Below are 17,457 nucleotides of genomic sequence, written 5' to 3' on the forward strand. Positions count from 1 at the left end.
AGTCAGAAAGTAGATTTTATTAAAAATAATACTAATTTAAATTTAGAATATAAAAATAATAATATTAATATACAGATTAGTACGTAAACTTGCTTGTACATAACAAAATTCAAAGAAAAGAGAGGAATATTGTCATTTGTGAAAGCGATCTGATTGACTGGGCGTTATATGGAGTGAAGATGATCTGGGCATATTTCAAAATAGAACTGTTTCGTACACAAAAAAATTATGTAAAAATAAACGTATAAACTTATGTGATTTCATATAATTCATTAAATTTATTTTACTATAAAAATAATTTTATAATTTGATGTATAACATCGATTTGTAAATTTATTTTTATGTAATTCATTTATGTCTAAAATATTTTTCATTTCAAAAACCTGTTTGGTCGTGATTCATGATGGTCACAGGCTGAAGTTGGGCCTTTTTTTTCTGCCATAAGTGCGCTTATATCATCATCACATAAATGTAAGTCATGCATGTATTATTGCTCATCGAGAATAAATTGACAATAATTTCAAGCACTACCCCGCTATCTGAACTAATCCATGTCATGCAGAGGAAAGCTTTTCTTAAAAAATCAATGAATCGAAATTAAGCGAGGAACTCCCAACTTTGTTCGTTTCGAAGTTTTAAGCAGTGTCACCCTTTTTCTTTTTTTTTTTTAAAGAAAAATTATTTAGTTACAGTGTAATTATATAAAAATAAATCTATAAATTGATATATTTTGATGTGATACGTCAGATTATAAAATTATTTTTATTATAAAATAAATCTAACAAATTTTATAAATTCACATCGTTTTATAAATTTATTTTAAATAATATTTTTATATTTATAACAGTCTCTTCTTGATGCTCGACGTGACGAGCCAGGTGGTTTCCAGTAATAATTGTAAAACGGAGTACCAGTTGTACTGATCTTGAGTCATTGATGATAGGAGACCCATCCAAACTTAATGTGTCAGTATACATAATTATGATGGAAGCTAGACATTATTATTACTTTGAACCAACACACATCAACCTTATGTCCTCGATCAAACGTTCCAAATTACAGTAAGAGTACCCACCTTCACTCACACTTTCTCTTGCCAACCTAGCCATTGTATCCGTTGATATGATGAACTCCTCCCTCCTTTCCGCCATCAGATCATTCACCATCTTTTCCACGACAACCCTATCGCACTCGTCCTTCATGTCCATCCCAAGCTTCCAAACCTCACTGACAAACCTACTGTTCACTTGCTGATCAGCAAAGTAAGGCCAGCAAATCATGGGAACCCCAGCAATTATACTCTCTATGGTTGAGTTCCACCCACTGTGGGTGAAAAACCCACCTACGGCCGGGTGGGCCAGGACCTCCTCTTGTGGGACCCATTCCGCCATATAGCCCCTCTCCTTTGTCCCTTCCACCAGCTCCACCTGAATCTGACCGTCGTCATCTTTCCCGTCCACCATGTCTGGTCGGATGACCCACAGGAATCTTTTCTTGCTATTGATTAAACCATACCAAAACTCTCTCATCTCGTACCTTGTCAGTTTTGCAAGGCTTCCGAAGCTCACGTAGATTACAGACTTCAATGGCTGAGCGTCGAGCCACGTTATGCAGTTTCTGTCCTCTTGGAAGAGGCTGTTCGAAGACTGAGACTGCACTGACGAGGTAGTAGTTTTGGATCCAACTTTGTGTTTCAAAAGTGCGTGGAGGGGTCCGAGGGTATAGATTCGGGGAATTTGAGTACGTATGTGGGAAAGCACAGGCCTGTCTAGGTCTTCAAACGTGTTGAGTATCAGTGCATGGGCTCGAGTGGACTGTCTGGTCAACTCCCCAATGACTTGGAGTGGGTTTTCCTGATGGCCGATTCGGTTAACATTCGGAAGGTCTCGGCACCGGAGAAATGTTTCCATGCCTGGCACTTTTGTTATAATGCGATCCATGTCTTCCTTTCCTAGACATGCAGTTTAATTGGCAATTGAGACCCGCTTAGTCACAGTACTAGTTTTCTGTACTACTCCATATTTCTAAATATAAATACAAGACTTTTGCTTTAAATCATTAAATATTAAATCGAGACTTGAATTTTTACATATATGTTTGTAGAAAGTGCTACCGATTAATTACTAATCTTTTCATTCCATACATGAGTACTTAGTTCGCTAGATTTATTAATTAATGATTGGGAACCCAAGCTAGTACTGCTAAAATTACACGAGAAATTAATTAATTAATTCTGCAAACCATAAAAATTCATGAGTGCCAACAAATTAAACTAATAAAGTAGGTTTAATTGCCATAAATACCTGATGTAATATTGGGAAGCTCCCCCGCCTCTTCCATATCTGGAACGGAAAAGTAAATCCAGAAGGCACAAGCACTGATGGTACGGAAATGAATGACCGGAATGCCAAGTTCATTGCCGACATCAATAGGAAAGGTTAGGATCCCATCAGCTATGATGCAATTCACTGGCCCTGATCTAATATTATTAATACTACTGCCCGAATCATCATAATATTGTAATTTACTAGAAACCAGCATCTCTCTAAGCAGTGGTTTAGTGACCAAATTCATGCTATTAAACATCTCATAGAAGTGGTCACCGCCCCGTGGGTGCTCGACCGGAAGGCCGTCGGGGATGATCTTGAATTGGAAACCAGGAAAGCCGGCAAAACGGGCCTGGACATTGGTGTGACGAAAAAGACGATCTTGGTTGTAGTCAGTGTTGAGGAACGTGACGTGGAGGCCGGCTAGGGCAAGAAGCTCGGCCAGCTTGAGCATGGAGTTGACATGTCCCTGTGCGGGAAGGGGGAAGATGAGAACATGAGGAGGAGGAGTATTTGGCTCTTCTTCCATGTTAATTGAACTCATCTGTTGTACGCATGACCTCTGCACCCTTTTAAATGTGGATGGATGCAAGTGGCCGCGGTATTATTGAATTATATTAATTGCTCCAGCTTGAACTTTGAAGTCTGCATACCAAGCACGGGTCTTCAACTTGTCACGTAGGGTCTTTCTCTTCGCTAGATCTCTCCCTTTCACTATTGGCCATTTGTCATGGGATGTTTATATATTGATATAAAACTTTGATGAAAATCCAATATAATGAGATAAGTAATGGGCCAATGGCTGATAAAAATCCATCATGAAAACTTTCCTATCACATTCTTTGAAGATTCCAATATTTGAGAAAATGATTAACCTATGACGTGATTTTTTTTACAACCTTTTATAAAATTAAAATTCATTTTTGATCAAATGATATTTTTACATTGATTGATATAAAATAAATTATAAAAAACTTATAAAAGAGTTTATAGGCATATCATTATTCATTTTGATGATATTGGGTTGAATTAAATAGTTGCTGGCACGCTAAGATCACTTGAAGAGCGTGTAGCCTTTCTTTCTGATCCGTCGTCAGTCTCAAAATAAGTGGATCCGATTCATGAAGTAGTTCTGTGCTGGCATTGGTATTTTCACTCCCCATGCAGTCTCCACCGTAACAAAATGTTTCCAAAATATCTCAGGAGTAGTCCAAGGAAGAATGGCGGATCCAAGTAGGAAAAAATTCACCAAGTAGGGCATACAATACAACAAGGACTTCGGTCAACCATGACTTTCCTTGTACTTGTCAGCTCGTTCTTGACAAATCCGATCGGTGTTAATGATCTTATATAGTAAAAAGGATTCGTAACCTTTGCTGACCAATATTTTGTTTGCGACAAGATGGACACAAGTGGCCGTATGTGGACGAGGAGCTTTTGGCTCTTCTTCCATTGATTGTACCAGCTTGACGTCTACAAATTCAAGATATTTAATCTGGAAACAGAAAAAGAAAGATAAGAATGAAAATAGATAAGATAATTTTAAATCAGTTGAATAAAATATTATTTTTTAATATTATTATCATTTTAATATTTAAAAAAATTAAATTATTTATTATATTTTGTATAAAAATTTGAGATAAAATAAAATAGATTGAAAGTATTTCTCTACCTTAACATAGCCAAAATGGATTTTTTCAGGAAAAAATAAATTTGGTTTGGAATAAATACAAATATTTGTGGTAAAGGAAAGATATGGACTTCTCAGTAATAAATTCCCACCTAATAAAAGATGACCAATGTCATGTGCAGACTTTACATGATTCAACAGTTGTGCAAAGAGATCATTTAAAAAATAAAACAAATTGGACCCGTTTAATTAATTAACCAGTGATCTTCGTTTTATGAGTTCTAGTCGGTGAAATTACCAAATAAATAAAAACCACATGATTGAATTTGGACTCAACCCGCTATAATAATAGGTCTAACAAATCAAAGACGTTGAAGCTGTCATACATGGGGCATTCTCAATAAGAACGTAAAAGATCATTTCCCATTTCCTTGAGTAATGAGTACTCCCTCATACCCCGAATATTCATCCAGATACAATGTAGACGATTATCACTCAAACGAGAATATTCTCTATACGAAGTTGACACGTGACGTGCGCTTTACCACAATCTCTCCATCCCGCACTGATGCTTTGCGAAAACGATGATATATAAAACAAAAATAAATAAATAAATCATGTAATTCGCCATGTCCAAGTCCACATAATTACAGAGAATTTTATTGTAATGTCATGGCCCATGGGCTTGGTGGTTCAATCTTTCGTGTATTGTGTGTGTGTGTGTGTGTGTGTGTGTTTGAACTTTTTTCTTCCCATTTTGTCCATGCTACCAGAGTCTAATTCTAAACTGCCCTCCTCATATGATATGACAACATCGTCCAGAGTTGTATTTAGATCAGCACAGCGCTAGGAACCCCAAAGCCTCCGATCTGAATAACATCCTATTTTTATCAAAACCCGATTCCTTCAGTTAACTAAGTAGTAGATGGCTCTCAGCCTTTTCGGTCTACTTTCTACACTTGCATTCCAATATTTACTATTTAGATGAGGTTATAGCAAGCCTTTCCGAATCAAATCTTGGCTTACTTTCTGTTGTAGGTTTCACCGCAAAACTAGATGCATGGACTCTACAATTAGCCAGCCACTACCAAACTAAAAGAATTCATACATTCAGTTGCCATTTGGAAATTACTTCTCCAATATCTATTATGTACCCATTTCAATGCTTTTTTTGTTACTTACATATGTACACAGAAAATATTCCAATATTCTCTGGTACTTGGCATAGATTTGATGATCATCACAACATGTTCGACATAAAACGCCAAGCTTATGGTATATCTGGATGGCTGGATTTGAATCTCTAAACCCAAATCCCCTGATGATCATAAATTAAAGTTTGCTTTTGAATTACGTTTCAAGAATACATGCACATGCAGTACTTTAAAGTAACACAAGCTGAAAAGTATGCATTCATATCGTAGAAGATACACGGTACTAAACAGAGACAGAATTTCAGCACATGAGAGAAAGTTACGACATAGCACCGACCTAACCAACCGTTATTTACCACAATCCTGATTCCAACCACACACACAAAAAGAAAGCTCCACCAAATCCTAGCACCATGGCATTCGTAATCTAACCACTAACCAGAAATCTGTATGGACTTAATATCAGGCCTCTTGACTTCCTCCTTGGGCACGGTCACAGTGAGCACTCCATCCTCCATGGCTGCTTTCACCTCATTGGCCTTGACATTCTCTGGCAACCTGAAACTCCTTGCGAACTTCCCGCTGCTACGCTCCACGCGGTGCCAGGTATCTGTCTTCTGCTCGTTCTCACGATTCCTTTCCCCACTGATCTGGAGGATCCGCCCGTCCTCGACCTCCACCTTAACCTCTTCCTTCTTCAGTCCCGGCACGTCCGCCTTGAAGATGTGAGCGGTCGGGGTCTCCTTCCAGTCGACCTTAGCGTGCGCAATGGAAGACATCTCGGAGGAAGAAGGGATCTCGGAGCGTTGAGGGAAGGGAAAACCCTCAAAAGGGTCCCACACCTCCAATGAGATTGGGTCGAAGATGTTGGATCGGCGTCCGAAAATGGATGGAATCATCGACATGCTTGTTTGATTTCGATTCGAGGAATTGGAAATGGTAATCAAATTGACGATTTTAAGAGACCGACGAAGGAAACCTCTTATAATCCGGATGAACGTTCCAGACCATTCTATGGACTCATGGAGCATGTCCTAGAACGTTCGAGAATCCGGTCCCAGGGCTGCTCTTACCCTAAAGCTCGTACGGAAATATGCTGGTACAATAAAGCTAAACTTTTCTTTCAAAAAATTAAATAAATAGAAAGATAATATATTCTACTCACAATGTAAAATGGTTTACACTATTTTTTACAATTATATTTTAAATGAAAAATATTTTTATAAAATACCTTTAAAAAATAACGTAATTTTACAAAATTTTTCAATATTGACAACTCTCATTTATGTTTTATTATAAAAGAAGCATGTGGGCTACAAATAATTTTCAAAACAAAGCTCTTCATATTATTTAATATATTGTTTCTATAATAAATTTGAGTAATGTCGATTTCACAGAAATAATTGATGTTTCCAGTTGGGATTTATTCTCATTATAGAAATATTTTTTATTTTTATTTTTATCATTTATAATTACATTAACTACTCTTATCATATTTTTACGTACTTTATATGAGAATACTTTTTTATTTGTCATAACAATCTATATGACTAAAAATAATAAGATATTTAAACATTAAAAAAAAAAAAAAAAACTCTCAAAAGCAGCTATAATGTCCTAATTACACACCTCTTCAGCTTGTGCTAGAATTGTTGAGTGCACAAGGGTCCTCTCTTTTAGCCCGCGACTTGGATTCGTACAGCAATTGATGGGTTTTTGTTCAAATTTTTTTCCTTTTTTTAAACAAGACATAGATTAGATATTGTGCAATATAATCACGTTAAATCCTTAACAATTTGCCTATCTATAACAAACTAATAAATTATGCATGTCTAATGTAATCGTACGTATATGTACAAAATGAAAACAGATTCACGGTTCTTCATCACTCTCAGCGTTCTCGGAGTCTTCGACATTGATGGCAGCTACCTTACAGGAACTAATCCTGGACGAAGCAGATCTAATCCTTAATGGTAACTTCGTGTTGCTTTCTAGTACACCAGTAAACCCAGATTCTTCCTCTTTCTTCAGGTCAGCAGGTGGCAGGAAGCAATCTATGGACAACCCTTTTATGTTAAAGTCGACTTCTTCGATTGTCCAAAACTCTTCCATGCGAGTCCTAGAATGATTTTCCGAGCTCTCACCGAACCTGAACAGAGATACCGAGGTCTTGCCGGCATGTGCAATGTTTACGCCGTCTATGGTTCGGTAGTCTTGGATCAGTGACTCCATGGTTGTCTCCCAAAAGATGCCTTCGTTTCCGGAGGCTTTGATTCTGAGGAGGTGAGAGTCTTCAAGCTGCACTAGGAGGCCTGTTCTTTGGCTGAAGTAGCCCCACACTGTGTGCCTCATTATTTCTACGTTGTTGCTGCTTCTTGCTCTTAGCGTCGAGGATTCAGCTTCTAGTTTTAGTATGAAACAGTCTTCATCGTGGATTGCCTTCTCGCCAATACAGACAGAATTGGAGAACAAGTGTGCCGTGGACATTGGATCGAGACCCTGTTGAATGTCACACACATGAGTGGGTTGTATACTGTGAAATCAATTTGGTCTACTTGATCAATATGATTTTTTTTGGGTACCATCTCTCTTTTTACAATATCGCACATAAAAGGCATGCGGGACTAGAATGATGGAGCTTTGGAGTATGAACTCAAACCGGGCCGAACTGTAGGGACCTTGCAGGCCTGATATTGGAGCAGCTTGCTGTTGCATGCCAAAGTGGGTCAAGCAGAACCTTTGGGTTATTTAAATGCATAGGAAGCCAGCCAACCCACGCTACCTAATTCATCAGTGGGAATGCAGACCCTTCAACACGACTTAACCGGAATGATAGACCAACCAAAGTGGACTTTTTTGGTTCTTGCTTTTCTTTTTTCCTCCGCAAAGAAAAACTATTGTGTTGAGCCATTTACTTTTTGGCTAATAATTGATTAAGATTGTTGACTCTTCTGGATTCATATTAAAATTTAGAATTTCTGCTAAGAATACATGAATTGCAGGAGGGTTCAAGGAAAAGAGCACACGTAGATGGTGGTGATTAACGACCTTAATGTATTTGGTGGGCCATAGAGCTTTGAAAAGATAATTAGTTGTGGTGAGCCATGAACATGGAGCTCTGACCCAATAAGAAGAACTAAGAAGTGAAAAGTCGGGGGGATAAAAAAAGGCCACATGGAATTCCGGTCCCAGCTCCTATCTCGGGAAAGTGAGAAAAAAGTGGAAAAAAAAAGGTACCCTTAAAAGATAAACTTGATCAGCTTTAAGCTAATGGAGATCCCCTAAAAGACCACGACTCCATGAGAAGCCAGTCCTGACTCCTAACAAATCACTCTCATGATCACATGACTTTAAACAAACGGTAAGAAATTAGGAACAGCGTAGCGCCAAAAGAGAGAGGGAGAGGGAGAGGTGGGTGGTTTACCTGCAAGAAACGTCTAAGGGGCCTAGGTGGGCCACGGGAAGCGTGAGAGTGGTGCCAAGGGGTCTGCCTCCAAGCCACCTTTCCATCGCTCCCGGCACTGATTTTGCACCCGGAGACAACGAGCTCCAAGCACCACAGCTCTGGCCTCCTCTGCCATAGAACAAATCCTCCCATCTCTCCACCCCCATGTCTCACGCTCTTCACCTTCACCACCTCATTGTTCAAGCTCCCTTCTCCTGCGGAGAACTCCGACGCCGCCATTCTCACCTTGCCCATCGCATACATGCTGTCTATGGAACTCATAGCCTTCTCTCCCCCAACTGCTGCTATGTATTGTTGCACTATATATTTCGCCATCGAAACCTCCTACGTATCACAAGTTGACCCTGAATTAAACCCATATTCGGTTTGCATAGTGTTTAATGCATAAAAAACCGATGGCGATGAGAAAAAATAGAAAAGGATTATAATTAACTGCATGTAGAAGAACGGAATAGCAACTAATTCTGAAGTGACGTATTTTCTCCGAAATATGAGCCAAAAGTGGCATGTTAATTGGGATATATCCATCTTTGGGCATGCTTGACGTTGTCAAATTAGAAGAAAACGGTAGCTACTTACGATAGGATGGTCTTTGATGTTGCGGTTAATGGGTTGCTGAACGCACTGGATAGGGAGAGGGATTAACGGGGCTCCAACGACGCCGAGCAAGAGCTGTATCTCCGAGTTACGGCTTCCAAAGACGGTTGTCATGGACTGCTGCGATTTTTCAGCGGTTGGTTTCATCCACGACTTCATGTTTTGCCACGACCTGTTGGCACCGTTCCTGTTGGAGAACATTTCTTCTGGGATTGGGACCTCGAGGACTGTATCGAGCCCATCTTCTCGATCATAGTTTGGACAGAGCTTCCTCATCAGAGAGTTTGAGATCGGGTCTTAGCAATATTGGCGGTGAGGGTTTGGAAGATGATGTGGGTTTTGCTTAGTTTTGAGGCAGCACTGGTGAATGCTAAAGAGGGTGAGAGTCTTGGATTGAAAGGGAGGGAGAGAAATGGTCTGTAGCTGGTGCAGAATTACCAACAACCGACCATGGCCTCCATGTAAACGTGGTCCGCTTTGTCTATGTCGTGTTTGCACGCTCTCTCGTTCTCCCTCTCTCTCATTAGAAAATTAGTTTGCTCGTCGTATATAATACAGAAAATCGATAGTGTCTGACAATTAGATTTTATTCCCAAGACTTCACACATTTATAAAATCTTGTAATGAAAATTATAATTGTAAGCTTCTCCTTCCTCCGTTATTTTTCGCTATTTACTGTTAATTAATTACTTTCTTCGTTGATATCGACTACGATTGGGTTACTTCTTAGAATGCTGATTTAGGTTTTTGTACAGTCAAAGAGCTATTTTTTCACAGTGTAATCTAGATATAAAAGAATTATATAAAAATAAATGCAAGCTGATTTTTTATAATATGTTAAATCTATTTTATGATAGAAATAATTGTATAATTTAATGTATTATATCAAGTCACGTTAATTTATAAATTTAATTTTTTATAATTCCTTTATCGCTAAAGTATTAATCTATCTATCATTAATATTGTTATAATCGGACCAACAAATTATGTTGAAATAGCTAGGCAACTACGTCATAATGACCAACAAATTATGTTGAAATGGCTAGGCAACTACGTAATAATGAAAAATGAAAAGGGCAAAAAGCAAAAGGTCGGCTCCAGATATAGAGGGGCGTATGTTATAATGTTCCCCGGCATCTTTTTTTCTGAGCAACTAGCAAGCATATATCCCCTGTATTGTTGGTACCGCTCTGATACCTTTGACAGTAGCATATCTAACGCAAAGTTTAACGCATTCAACGAATGAGTCGAACATAACACGACTTCGATTTGATTAACACTGAAAATGTCGGCGATACAAGGCCAATGCCGGAGCACGCGACCGACATTTTTTATTCAGTTTGCGAGAGCATGGTGGGTAGGAAGACACTCTTTATCTGTTTGTATCGCCATTGCTATACAGCATTAGCTGGGTCGTTCTCAATTAATTTTGCATAGTTTAATTGAAAGGGTGGCGAGTGAAGCCAAAGGAGGGATCAAACATGCAACGTCCTTGCTGCTTAAAACATCTGCATGTTTCCAATCATGCCAAGCACGTTCTGATGGGTGTAGCTAGCTTTTATCCATTAAAGTGGCAACGACTCGTTGCCAACGAGCTAGGTAACATGAATTGTTATGACAAAAAATTCTTGGGCTAATGCTATCTTTGCCTCTCTTGCAAATCTATTTATATATATATATTTATATATATATTCTATTATAATAAGTGGCTATCTAATTTTGAATAGTAATTTTTGTTGTTTTTCTATTAAATTTTTTTATTTTTTCGTTAAGTCTTGTTTTATCAAAAGATCCTTAAAATTCTTGATCATTTGATGTGTAGCTTCCTTGTAGAATTTAATGAATGATCATGTTTTACCAAAATGTTCTTAAGACCCTTGACTATTTGACGTGTAGCTCCCTTGTAGAGTTTAATAAAGGATCATGTTTTACCAAAAAGTTCTTAATAGCCTCGCGACGCAAATGAATTGACGTCTCTTTTTCATATCCTTTTTGTTCAGACAATGTACCTATTTTCCTTTCTTTTTGTTTCAATTTTTTTAAAATAAAAAATCAATAATATTTTATTATTATATAGAGAGTAACTAGATAATCTAATATAGATGTAAACCAATACTCATACTTTATTGAAGTTTAGATTTTTTTTAATCTTGATTTTTAGTTATTTTTAATCTTATATTTTCTTTTCTCAGACAAATAAGCTACTTATTTTTTTAATTTTTTTTTATTTAAATCATTATGTCAGGTGCACCACATGGCTAACGCACTCGGAGCCGTTCCTGTGTGTGTATATATATATATATATATGAAAAATTTTATATACCATTCTATTATCTCATTTTCATCTTACTAAGTATGATGTGATACATTTATCACAATTGAATAATTATTTATTGTATGCTTCTATATTATCTAATAATGATAAATATATATCTTATTAATATAAGATGAGAATGCTAAGATGAGAATGCAGTGTATAATATTATATATATATATATATATATTATTGTTGCAGACAGAGGTAAAGGGTATCCCGAGTAATAAAGAATCATTAAAGAAATCTCCCCAACTCATTCGGTTTTATGAATGTTTGTCGGGATTCATCAGACCAGTCTATTACTCAAAAAGTAGTTTCTACTTTATAGTCAAAATATACGAAAAAAACAAAATAGCGTACTAAGAATCTCATGAAGGACCGAATCCCTACCACGAGCTGTGTGTCCCTCCGAAGTCTGGAAGATCAAGATTGTGGCCGCGAATCACGGCACGTTCATCGAGGCGCAACTCGTGCATCCATCTATCGAAGAAGACCACAACTATACTAATAACACCACCGACTCTGACACTTATACTATACCGGCAGTGTTTGTCATTTATATCACCCAATCTCAACATCATGCGACTGCTGCTCGTATTAAGTATAATGATTCTGTGATTCATGTCAGACTGGATCCAATGACGGTAATTTTTTTTTCCATTTACGATCACCTCAGGCTTTTAAGTTTGAAGTTGTGCCCTTCCTCTTTCTCTTGGCCTGGCATTGGCAAGTAGCAATTTTTTCACAGCACCTGAAGTGAAGCTGCATCGTTGATCCTAACATTCATTGCTCCAATTCCTATCAGAGATTCAGAGCAATACTACTTAGTTCTTCTGACCTGAACTACAAGGGGCTTTCTCAAAATTCAATGAATAACCTTGGTTTAGATGCACGTACTGATGATATTTGCTTCCCGGCCTCTTTTAACCCGAGCATATTGATTACCAAGGATTCGGCAGTCGTAGATAGGTCTGATTTAGTTGAAAAAACTCAATTAATCCGACTATCTTACAACTCCATCCGATACAGAGTCCAAAGAAACCCAGAAAATGAAAGGTGAGAGTGAGAAGGCTACATTTTAATACAACTGTTACAAAGCAAATAAAGTTACAACTAACAACAGTGACATGATAACTATCTTGGTGAATACATTCCCGATTACACAATAACATCAATCAGATAGACAAATACTAAAAGCAAGAGTGGATATGCGGTTATCGAGCAGGGTGCCTTTGCAGGTGCTAAAAGCCATCAACCCTAAGAGAAATGCCATATTTTTTTTTTTTTTTTGTCACGGTATTTCATGAAGGTACATTGAAGTGAAACAGCCAAGAGATGACAAATGCAAAGACCATACAAGCAAGCAGAAAATTCAGAAACCGGTGACCCTGCCAGAAGCGCCGAGACTCTGTTTGGTGCATAGGTGCTGTTGCTGTAGCATCATTCGTCTCGTCCCACTGCACCATCAACTCAGTATCATTTACACCAGCAACATTGTGTGCAATTGATCCACAGATCTCACAAGTCCTGCATTTATATATCAAAGAAGATTACACATTTTGTTTTGAAACGATACGATACATAGAACAGTCACAACCAATAGCAGGGTAATTATTTCAATCTTCAGTAAACACTGTAACACGAGTAGTTCAACAAGCCTCTCTACATGCTCTTCGTAACCCACACAATTTCCTGATAGTGCATCTTCGGTTCAGTGGAAAACTACTTTCTGGAATTGCTACATGATTTGGGTACAATGAGTCAAATGTGTCATAGCCATGGTTTTTTCATATGATGTCCAATGATGCATAGTGAACCATCCCCCCACCCCTCCCTCCCTCCCATCTCCAACTCATAAACAAGCACCACACCCCTTTCTACTTAAAAGGGAAACCGTAAAAATAGATGTACATCCAATCAGGAAGAAAAAATCTTGCAACCTCAAGAATAATTTAACCATATTAGGAAAAATGAGACAAGTTGAACTAGCTCATTAAAGGAGTTTTTTTGTAGTTTTTTTAATGGAGCTTTTTGTAGTTGTTTATCAGGCACCTTATGTTTGTGTTATACCAACTCAGTCAAATGGAAACAATAAAGAAAGACCATACACCCACACAAAGATGTCAGAATAGCAATCAATAAGATCATTAAAAGGCAATAGACTGGATTTCACAGCTCACGTGTATACATGAAGAGTTCATAACATCGTGCCAAGTACTTACTATTTATAATGGAAGAACCAAATTACCTAACTCATGATCTTAACAAAAACTGGCAGGATAAATATAATAAAGCCAATAATATTATTTGGAATTAACATGCAGGTTTCTTTTGCCTTGAGGTTAGAATATTATATAGGGACTCCATCATATTGGCTAAATACCCAGCAACTTCCAAATTGACAAGCCACAACTAGCCCAGGTTATCAAACTAGAACTCTTCTTCTTCCAACTTTTGTGACTGACTGGACAACCCACTTTGTTCAGTTGGTCCTGCTTCATAGACTTAATAATAATGAAAAACATCAGCCGCCTGTCCACGTTAGGTGAAAAAAAGAAGAGGAAAGACAGTAAAACCGGACTGCCTCCCAAATGGGTGCATCATGAACAAACTGAATGCGGGGTACATGGTTCAAGTTTGGCAATCAGAAAACCAGGAATCAGAATGATCTAATTAATGCATCATATCAGGAAAATCAACAAGTAAAAAAGACTTCCGACTTGGAAAAGGTCCAGACCAACTAGAGCAGAAAAACCCAACTTGCGCAGTGGCCAGCGCAAAATAAAGAGGAATCGGAAAAAAGTGAGAGAGATGTAATATATCTGCTATTCTAATTTAATGCCAAGAGGAGAAGAAAGAAGAATCATTCGCACACTTGGATATAGTAGCTGGACACGTGTTTTTGCTTTACAATTTTGATTCCCATTATATATCATCTTCCTTTTATTAGGCATGGTCCGTTGCCTGCGTTATCACCAGAAATTTGTCCCATTTTCATCAGAACTTAATCAATCATCTATTCATCTCTATGTCAAAACAATCCAAATATAGCAACTTTATACGAACAAGTCTCTGCATAAGCATGAGAAAACAGAATTTAATTAGCATTTCACATATAATTTTCGAAACAGTTGTCGCAAATTGACAATACCCAGAATAGACTGATAACACAAAGATGCCAATCATATCCAAAAAAAGAATACAAGTTGCAAGTTGCCAAGAACCAATAACGGGTCATGTCTAAAAAAATTTAGGACATCATTTACTTTATTCTAATTTACTCTCGCTCTTTTTCGATTCAAGGAACTTACTTGTTTCCCTTAATCTTGAACCAAGCTTCAGCACACTGCTTGTGGGCAGCAGCCAAATCATCCTTACAAGAACATCCCAACTCAATGGGTACCCCAGATTCCAGATTGGCTGCATCGAAGCTAAGATGACAAATCCTACAATCCCTCTCCACTTTTGTCAAATGCAGCTTAACGTCGGGCACTTCGCCTTCCAAATCCACCTCCCCAGAACAATCTGACGCAGAGGATCCCTTCTGCTTCTCAGACACCCCACAATCTCAGTCCCAGATCCTTTTGAATACCTCTGCTCCTTATCTGAACGTTCGCCAGAATGGAAGTAGACGTCGCAGACACCGACGACCGAGCTCTGGCAATCACTTCCCTCCACATCGACAACATGGGATTTCGCGACGGTCGCCATCGTTAAGAGCCAGAAAGTGAGTCTTCATGTAAACGGGTCTGTGAGGCTGAGATCATGAATGTCCACAGAGGTTGAAGAAGAAGAAGCTTCCTTTGAATGTCTCTCAACCTCAACAAAACCGAATTGATTATCAACAAAATTTTCAACGACCGGGTACTGGATTCTGGCTGATCGTAGGTGATCTCTCTCTCTGTTCTGTGTCAGTCACTGAACAGAACTTGGAAAAAATAGAGAGAGAACAAGATCAAGAAAGATCTCAAGAGGTACCATTTGATTAAATTAATTTCGATTTCGATACTTGCTGCTTTAATTAATTTTTAATTTTTTTTCCTTGTTTTCCTAATCCTTTATCTTATCTTCAATTGGAAATGACGATTAGTGAATGGTTCTCAAAAGAAGAAAAGACGGGTATTTTAGGGAACCATTTGATTGAGATAACATTATAAGACTGTTCTCTTTTCTCAGGGCTAAGAAGACAGGTCGGCTATAAATTAGGTGTGGAGCAGATTTTTCATTGTCGTATTCTGTGCTTTTTTGCATCCAAGTACTATTCTGTTTCTTTCATCCATTATACGGCTGCTGATGAGGCGAGCCTACTTTAATTTTGTGAAAGGTTAATCTTACCCTTTCGAAATGATGGTATGGCATGAAATATCAAGGGCAATTGTGTCGGTTAAATTTTAAATGTTAAGATGGCTTTTTAGAAACGGAAGTGCTACCGTAGTAAAATTCTATGAAAAGGAAAACGTTAGTTCGTTTCCTGCTAGTATATTTTAATTTTTTAAATATTTAAAAAAGTTATTACTGATAAATTTGTATATATATATATATATATATATATATATTTTTTTTTTTTTCTCAGAAGTTAGATTGCACTAGTGGGCTCACCCGGTAGTAAGAGCTGGCGGCACAGGCACCGAAGAATTTTTTATAAAAATAAATTTATAAATTGATATAATTTTATATGATACGTTAAATTTAATTTATAAAAAATATAATTTTAATCAATCTATTTATAAATCTATTTTTTATAATATTTTTTCTATAACTAACCATTTCTCCTCTTCTTCTTATTCTTTTTTAATAAAAAAGAGAATTCTCACGATGCTCAACAAGAATTTAGGAGTCTTCAGGTAAAAGTTTTGGTTTGGATAGTAAAATGAGATGTGATGATCTATTAATAATAGTAAAATAACTTGAATTAATATGTTTTATAGAGTTTTGAAAAATAAGAGAAAAAATTGAATGAAAATATTATAAAATAAAAATATTATTAAGATATATTTTTTTTATATTATTTTTGTCCAAGAATTTGAAAAATTGATTTTTTTTTTATTTTGTTTGAAATTTTAAGAAAATTGTAATGATTAGATAAAAAAGTTAAAAATTTGAAATTGAAAAGTATTTATATTTATAATATTTAAATATTAAGATGAGATAAATTTGATATCCAAACCACGCCTAATTATTTCACGTCTTTCTTGAATTGAGTATAACTCAAACTGATTTTAAAGTTGTTCATATGAAAATAAATGAAGGATAATACTATTTAGTCCCATGATTTTGCCTCCTCATTTAGATCGCTAGTGTGTTTTTTTTCTTAATAGTTAAGGAAATAATTATTAGTGAATTTGTATATTTTTTAAATATTTAAATATATTTCAAAAATATTTAAAAAAAAAAGAAAAAGAAAATACAATTACATTATTGGTAACTTTGGGAGGAAAATTCATGGGGCTGAGTGGCAGCACCCATAAAGAAATGTCTCTATGTACTTAAAAGATCGGAGGTTCTTTTAGAGCATTCACAGTAGATTTTGTAAAAGAAAAATGATACTTATAAGTACAATGGATTTGCCCCCTCAAAGTTATCTTTTGGGTATTTTAATTTTTTTTAATAATTAAAGAATTGAATATTATTGAAGTTGTAATTTTTTTTCTTAATAATTAAGGATGTTGAAAGAAAATGAAAAAAAAGTACAACCTAAACATACTTGGTACTTTTTTTTTTGGGGGGGGGGGGGAATTTGTAAAATACAATTTCCTTTAAAATATAAAAGTGACATCTAATGGATGTTGCATGTGAACTTCATTTTACATTTTGCTACACTATTTCCACTAGACGTGGAGTGAATTGCTCACAGCTCTAAGGCACACAAGACAATCTCACATTTATTTACAATAGCTCCAGCAAAGAATATTTGACTCAAACTCCCTCTTTTTTTTTTTTTTTAAACGATTTATATTTTGATTTAG

The 17,457-nt window shown here is 36.7% G+C and overlaps 4 protein-coding genes across 4 annotated transcripts; all 4 read right to left on the reverse strand.

The window, feature by feature from the left end:
* Positions 1–894: 894 nt before the first annotated feature.
* LOC121246399 (7-deoxyloganetic acid glucosyl transferase-like) lies at positions 895–3,018 on the reverse strand. Its single transcript, XM_041144542.1, has 2 exons — positions 2,304–3,018; positions 895–1,951 (listed from the first exon to the last, which is right to left on the reverse strand). Exons 1-2 carry the CDS (start codon positions 2,869–2,871, stop codon positions 1,005–1,007), a joined length of 1,515 nt encoding a protein of 504 aa, XP_041000476.1. The 5' UTR covers positions 2,872–3,018; the 3' UTR covers positions 895–1,004.
* Positions 3,019–5,346: 2,328 nt separating this feature from the next.
* LOC121246466 (17.3 kDa class I heat shock protein-like) lies at positions 5,347–6,153 on the reverse strand. The gene has a single exon (XM_041144642.1). It carries the CDS (start codon positions 6,140–6,142, stop codon positions 5,546–5,548), a length of 597 nt encoding a protein of 198 aa, XP_041000576.1. The 5' UTR covers positions 6,143–6,153; the 3' UTR covers positions 5,347–5,545.
* A 776-nt stretch (positions 6,154–6,929) lies between these two features.
* LOC121246413 lies at positions 6,930–9,748 on the reverse strand. Its single transcript, XM_041144563.1, has 3 exons — positions 9,157–9,748; positions 8,536–8,901; positions 6,930–7,610 (listed from the first exon to the last, which is right to left on the reverse strand). Exons 1-3 carry the CDS (start codon positions 9,448–9,450, stop codon positions 6,984–6,986), a joined length of 1,287 nt encoding a protein of 428 aa, XP_041000497.1. The 5' UTR covers positions 9,451–9,748; the 3' UTR covers positions 6,930–6,983.
* Positions 9,749–12,541: 2,793 nt separating this feature from the next.
* On the reverse strand, positions 12,542–15,202 carry LOC121247488. Its single transcript, XM_041145824.1, has 3 exons — positions 15,103–15,202; positions 14,803–15,058; positions 12,542–13,018 (listed from the first exon to the last, which is right to left on the reverse strand). Exons 1-3 carry the CDS (start codon positions 15,200–15,202, stop codon positions 12,793–12,795), a joined length of 582 nt encoding a protein of 193 aa, XP_041001758.1. The 3' UTR covers positions 12,542–12,792.
* Positions 15,203–17,457: the final 2,255 nt, after the last annotated feature.

This window comes from Juglans microcarpa x Juglans regia, chromosome 1S (genome assembly GCF_004785595.1).
Source record: "Juglans microcarpa x Juglans regia isolate MS1-56 chromosome 1S, Jm3101_v1.0, whole genome shotgun sequence".
Classification (NCBI taxonomy): Eukaryota; Viridiplantae; Streptophyta; class Magnoliopsida; order Fagales; family Juglandaceae; genus Juglans; species Juglans microcarpa x Juglans regia.

Excerpts from the sequence above, each read along its gene's own strand:
- LOC121246466 (XM_041144642.1), bottom strand. The coding sequence starts at position 6,142 with ATGCTCCATGAGTCCATAGAATGGTCTGGAACGTTCATCCGGATTATA.
- LOC121247488 (XM_041145824.1), bottom strand. The coding sequence starts at position 15,202 with ATGGCGACCGTCGCGAAATCCCATGTTGTCGATGTGGAGGGAAGTGAT. Across the intron at positions 15,059-15,102 it reads CTACTTCCATTCTGGCGAAC|ATTGTGGGGTGTCTGAGAAG; the intron begins GTTCAGATAAGG and ends TCTGGGACTGAG. Across the intron at positions 13,019-14,802 it reads TTCAAGATTAAGGGAAACAA|GACTTGTGAGATCTGTGGAT; the intron begins GTAAGTTCCTTG and ends ATATAAATGCAG.
- LOC121246413 (XM_041144563.1), bottom strand. The coding sequence starts at position 9,450 with ATGAGGAAGCTCTGTCCAAACTATGATCGAGAAGATGGGCTCGATACA. Across the intron at positions 8,902-9,156 it reads ACATCAAAGACCATCCTATC|GAGGTTTCGATGGCGAAATA; the intron begins GTAAGTAGCTAC and ends TGTGATACGTAG. Across the intron at positions 7,611-8,535 it reads CCCTTAGACGTTTCTTGCAG|GGTCTCGATCCAATGTCCAC; the intron begins GTAAACCACCCA and ends GACATTCAACAG.
- LOC121246399 (XM_041144542.1), bottom strand. The coding sequence starts at position 2,871 with ATGAGTTCAATTAACATGGAAGAAGAGCCAAATACTCCTCCTCCTCAT. Across the intron at positions 1,952-2,303 it reads GCTTCCCAATATTACATCAG|GAAAGGAAGACATGGATCGC; the intron begins GTATTTATGGCA and ends CTGCATGTCTAG.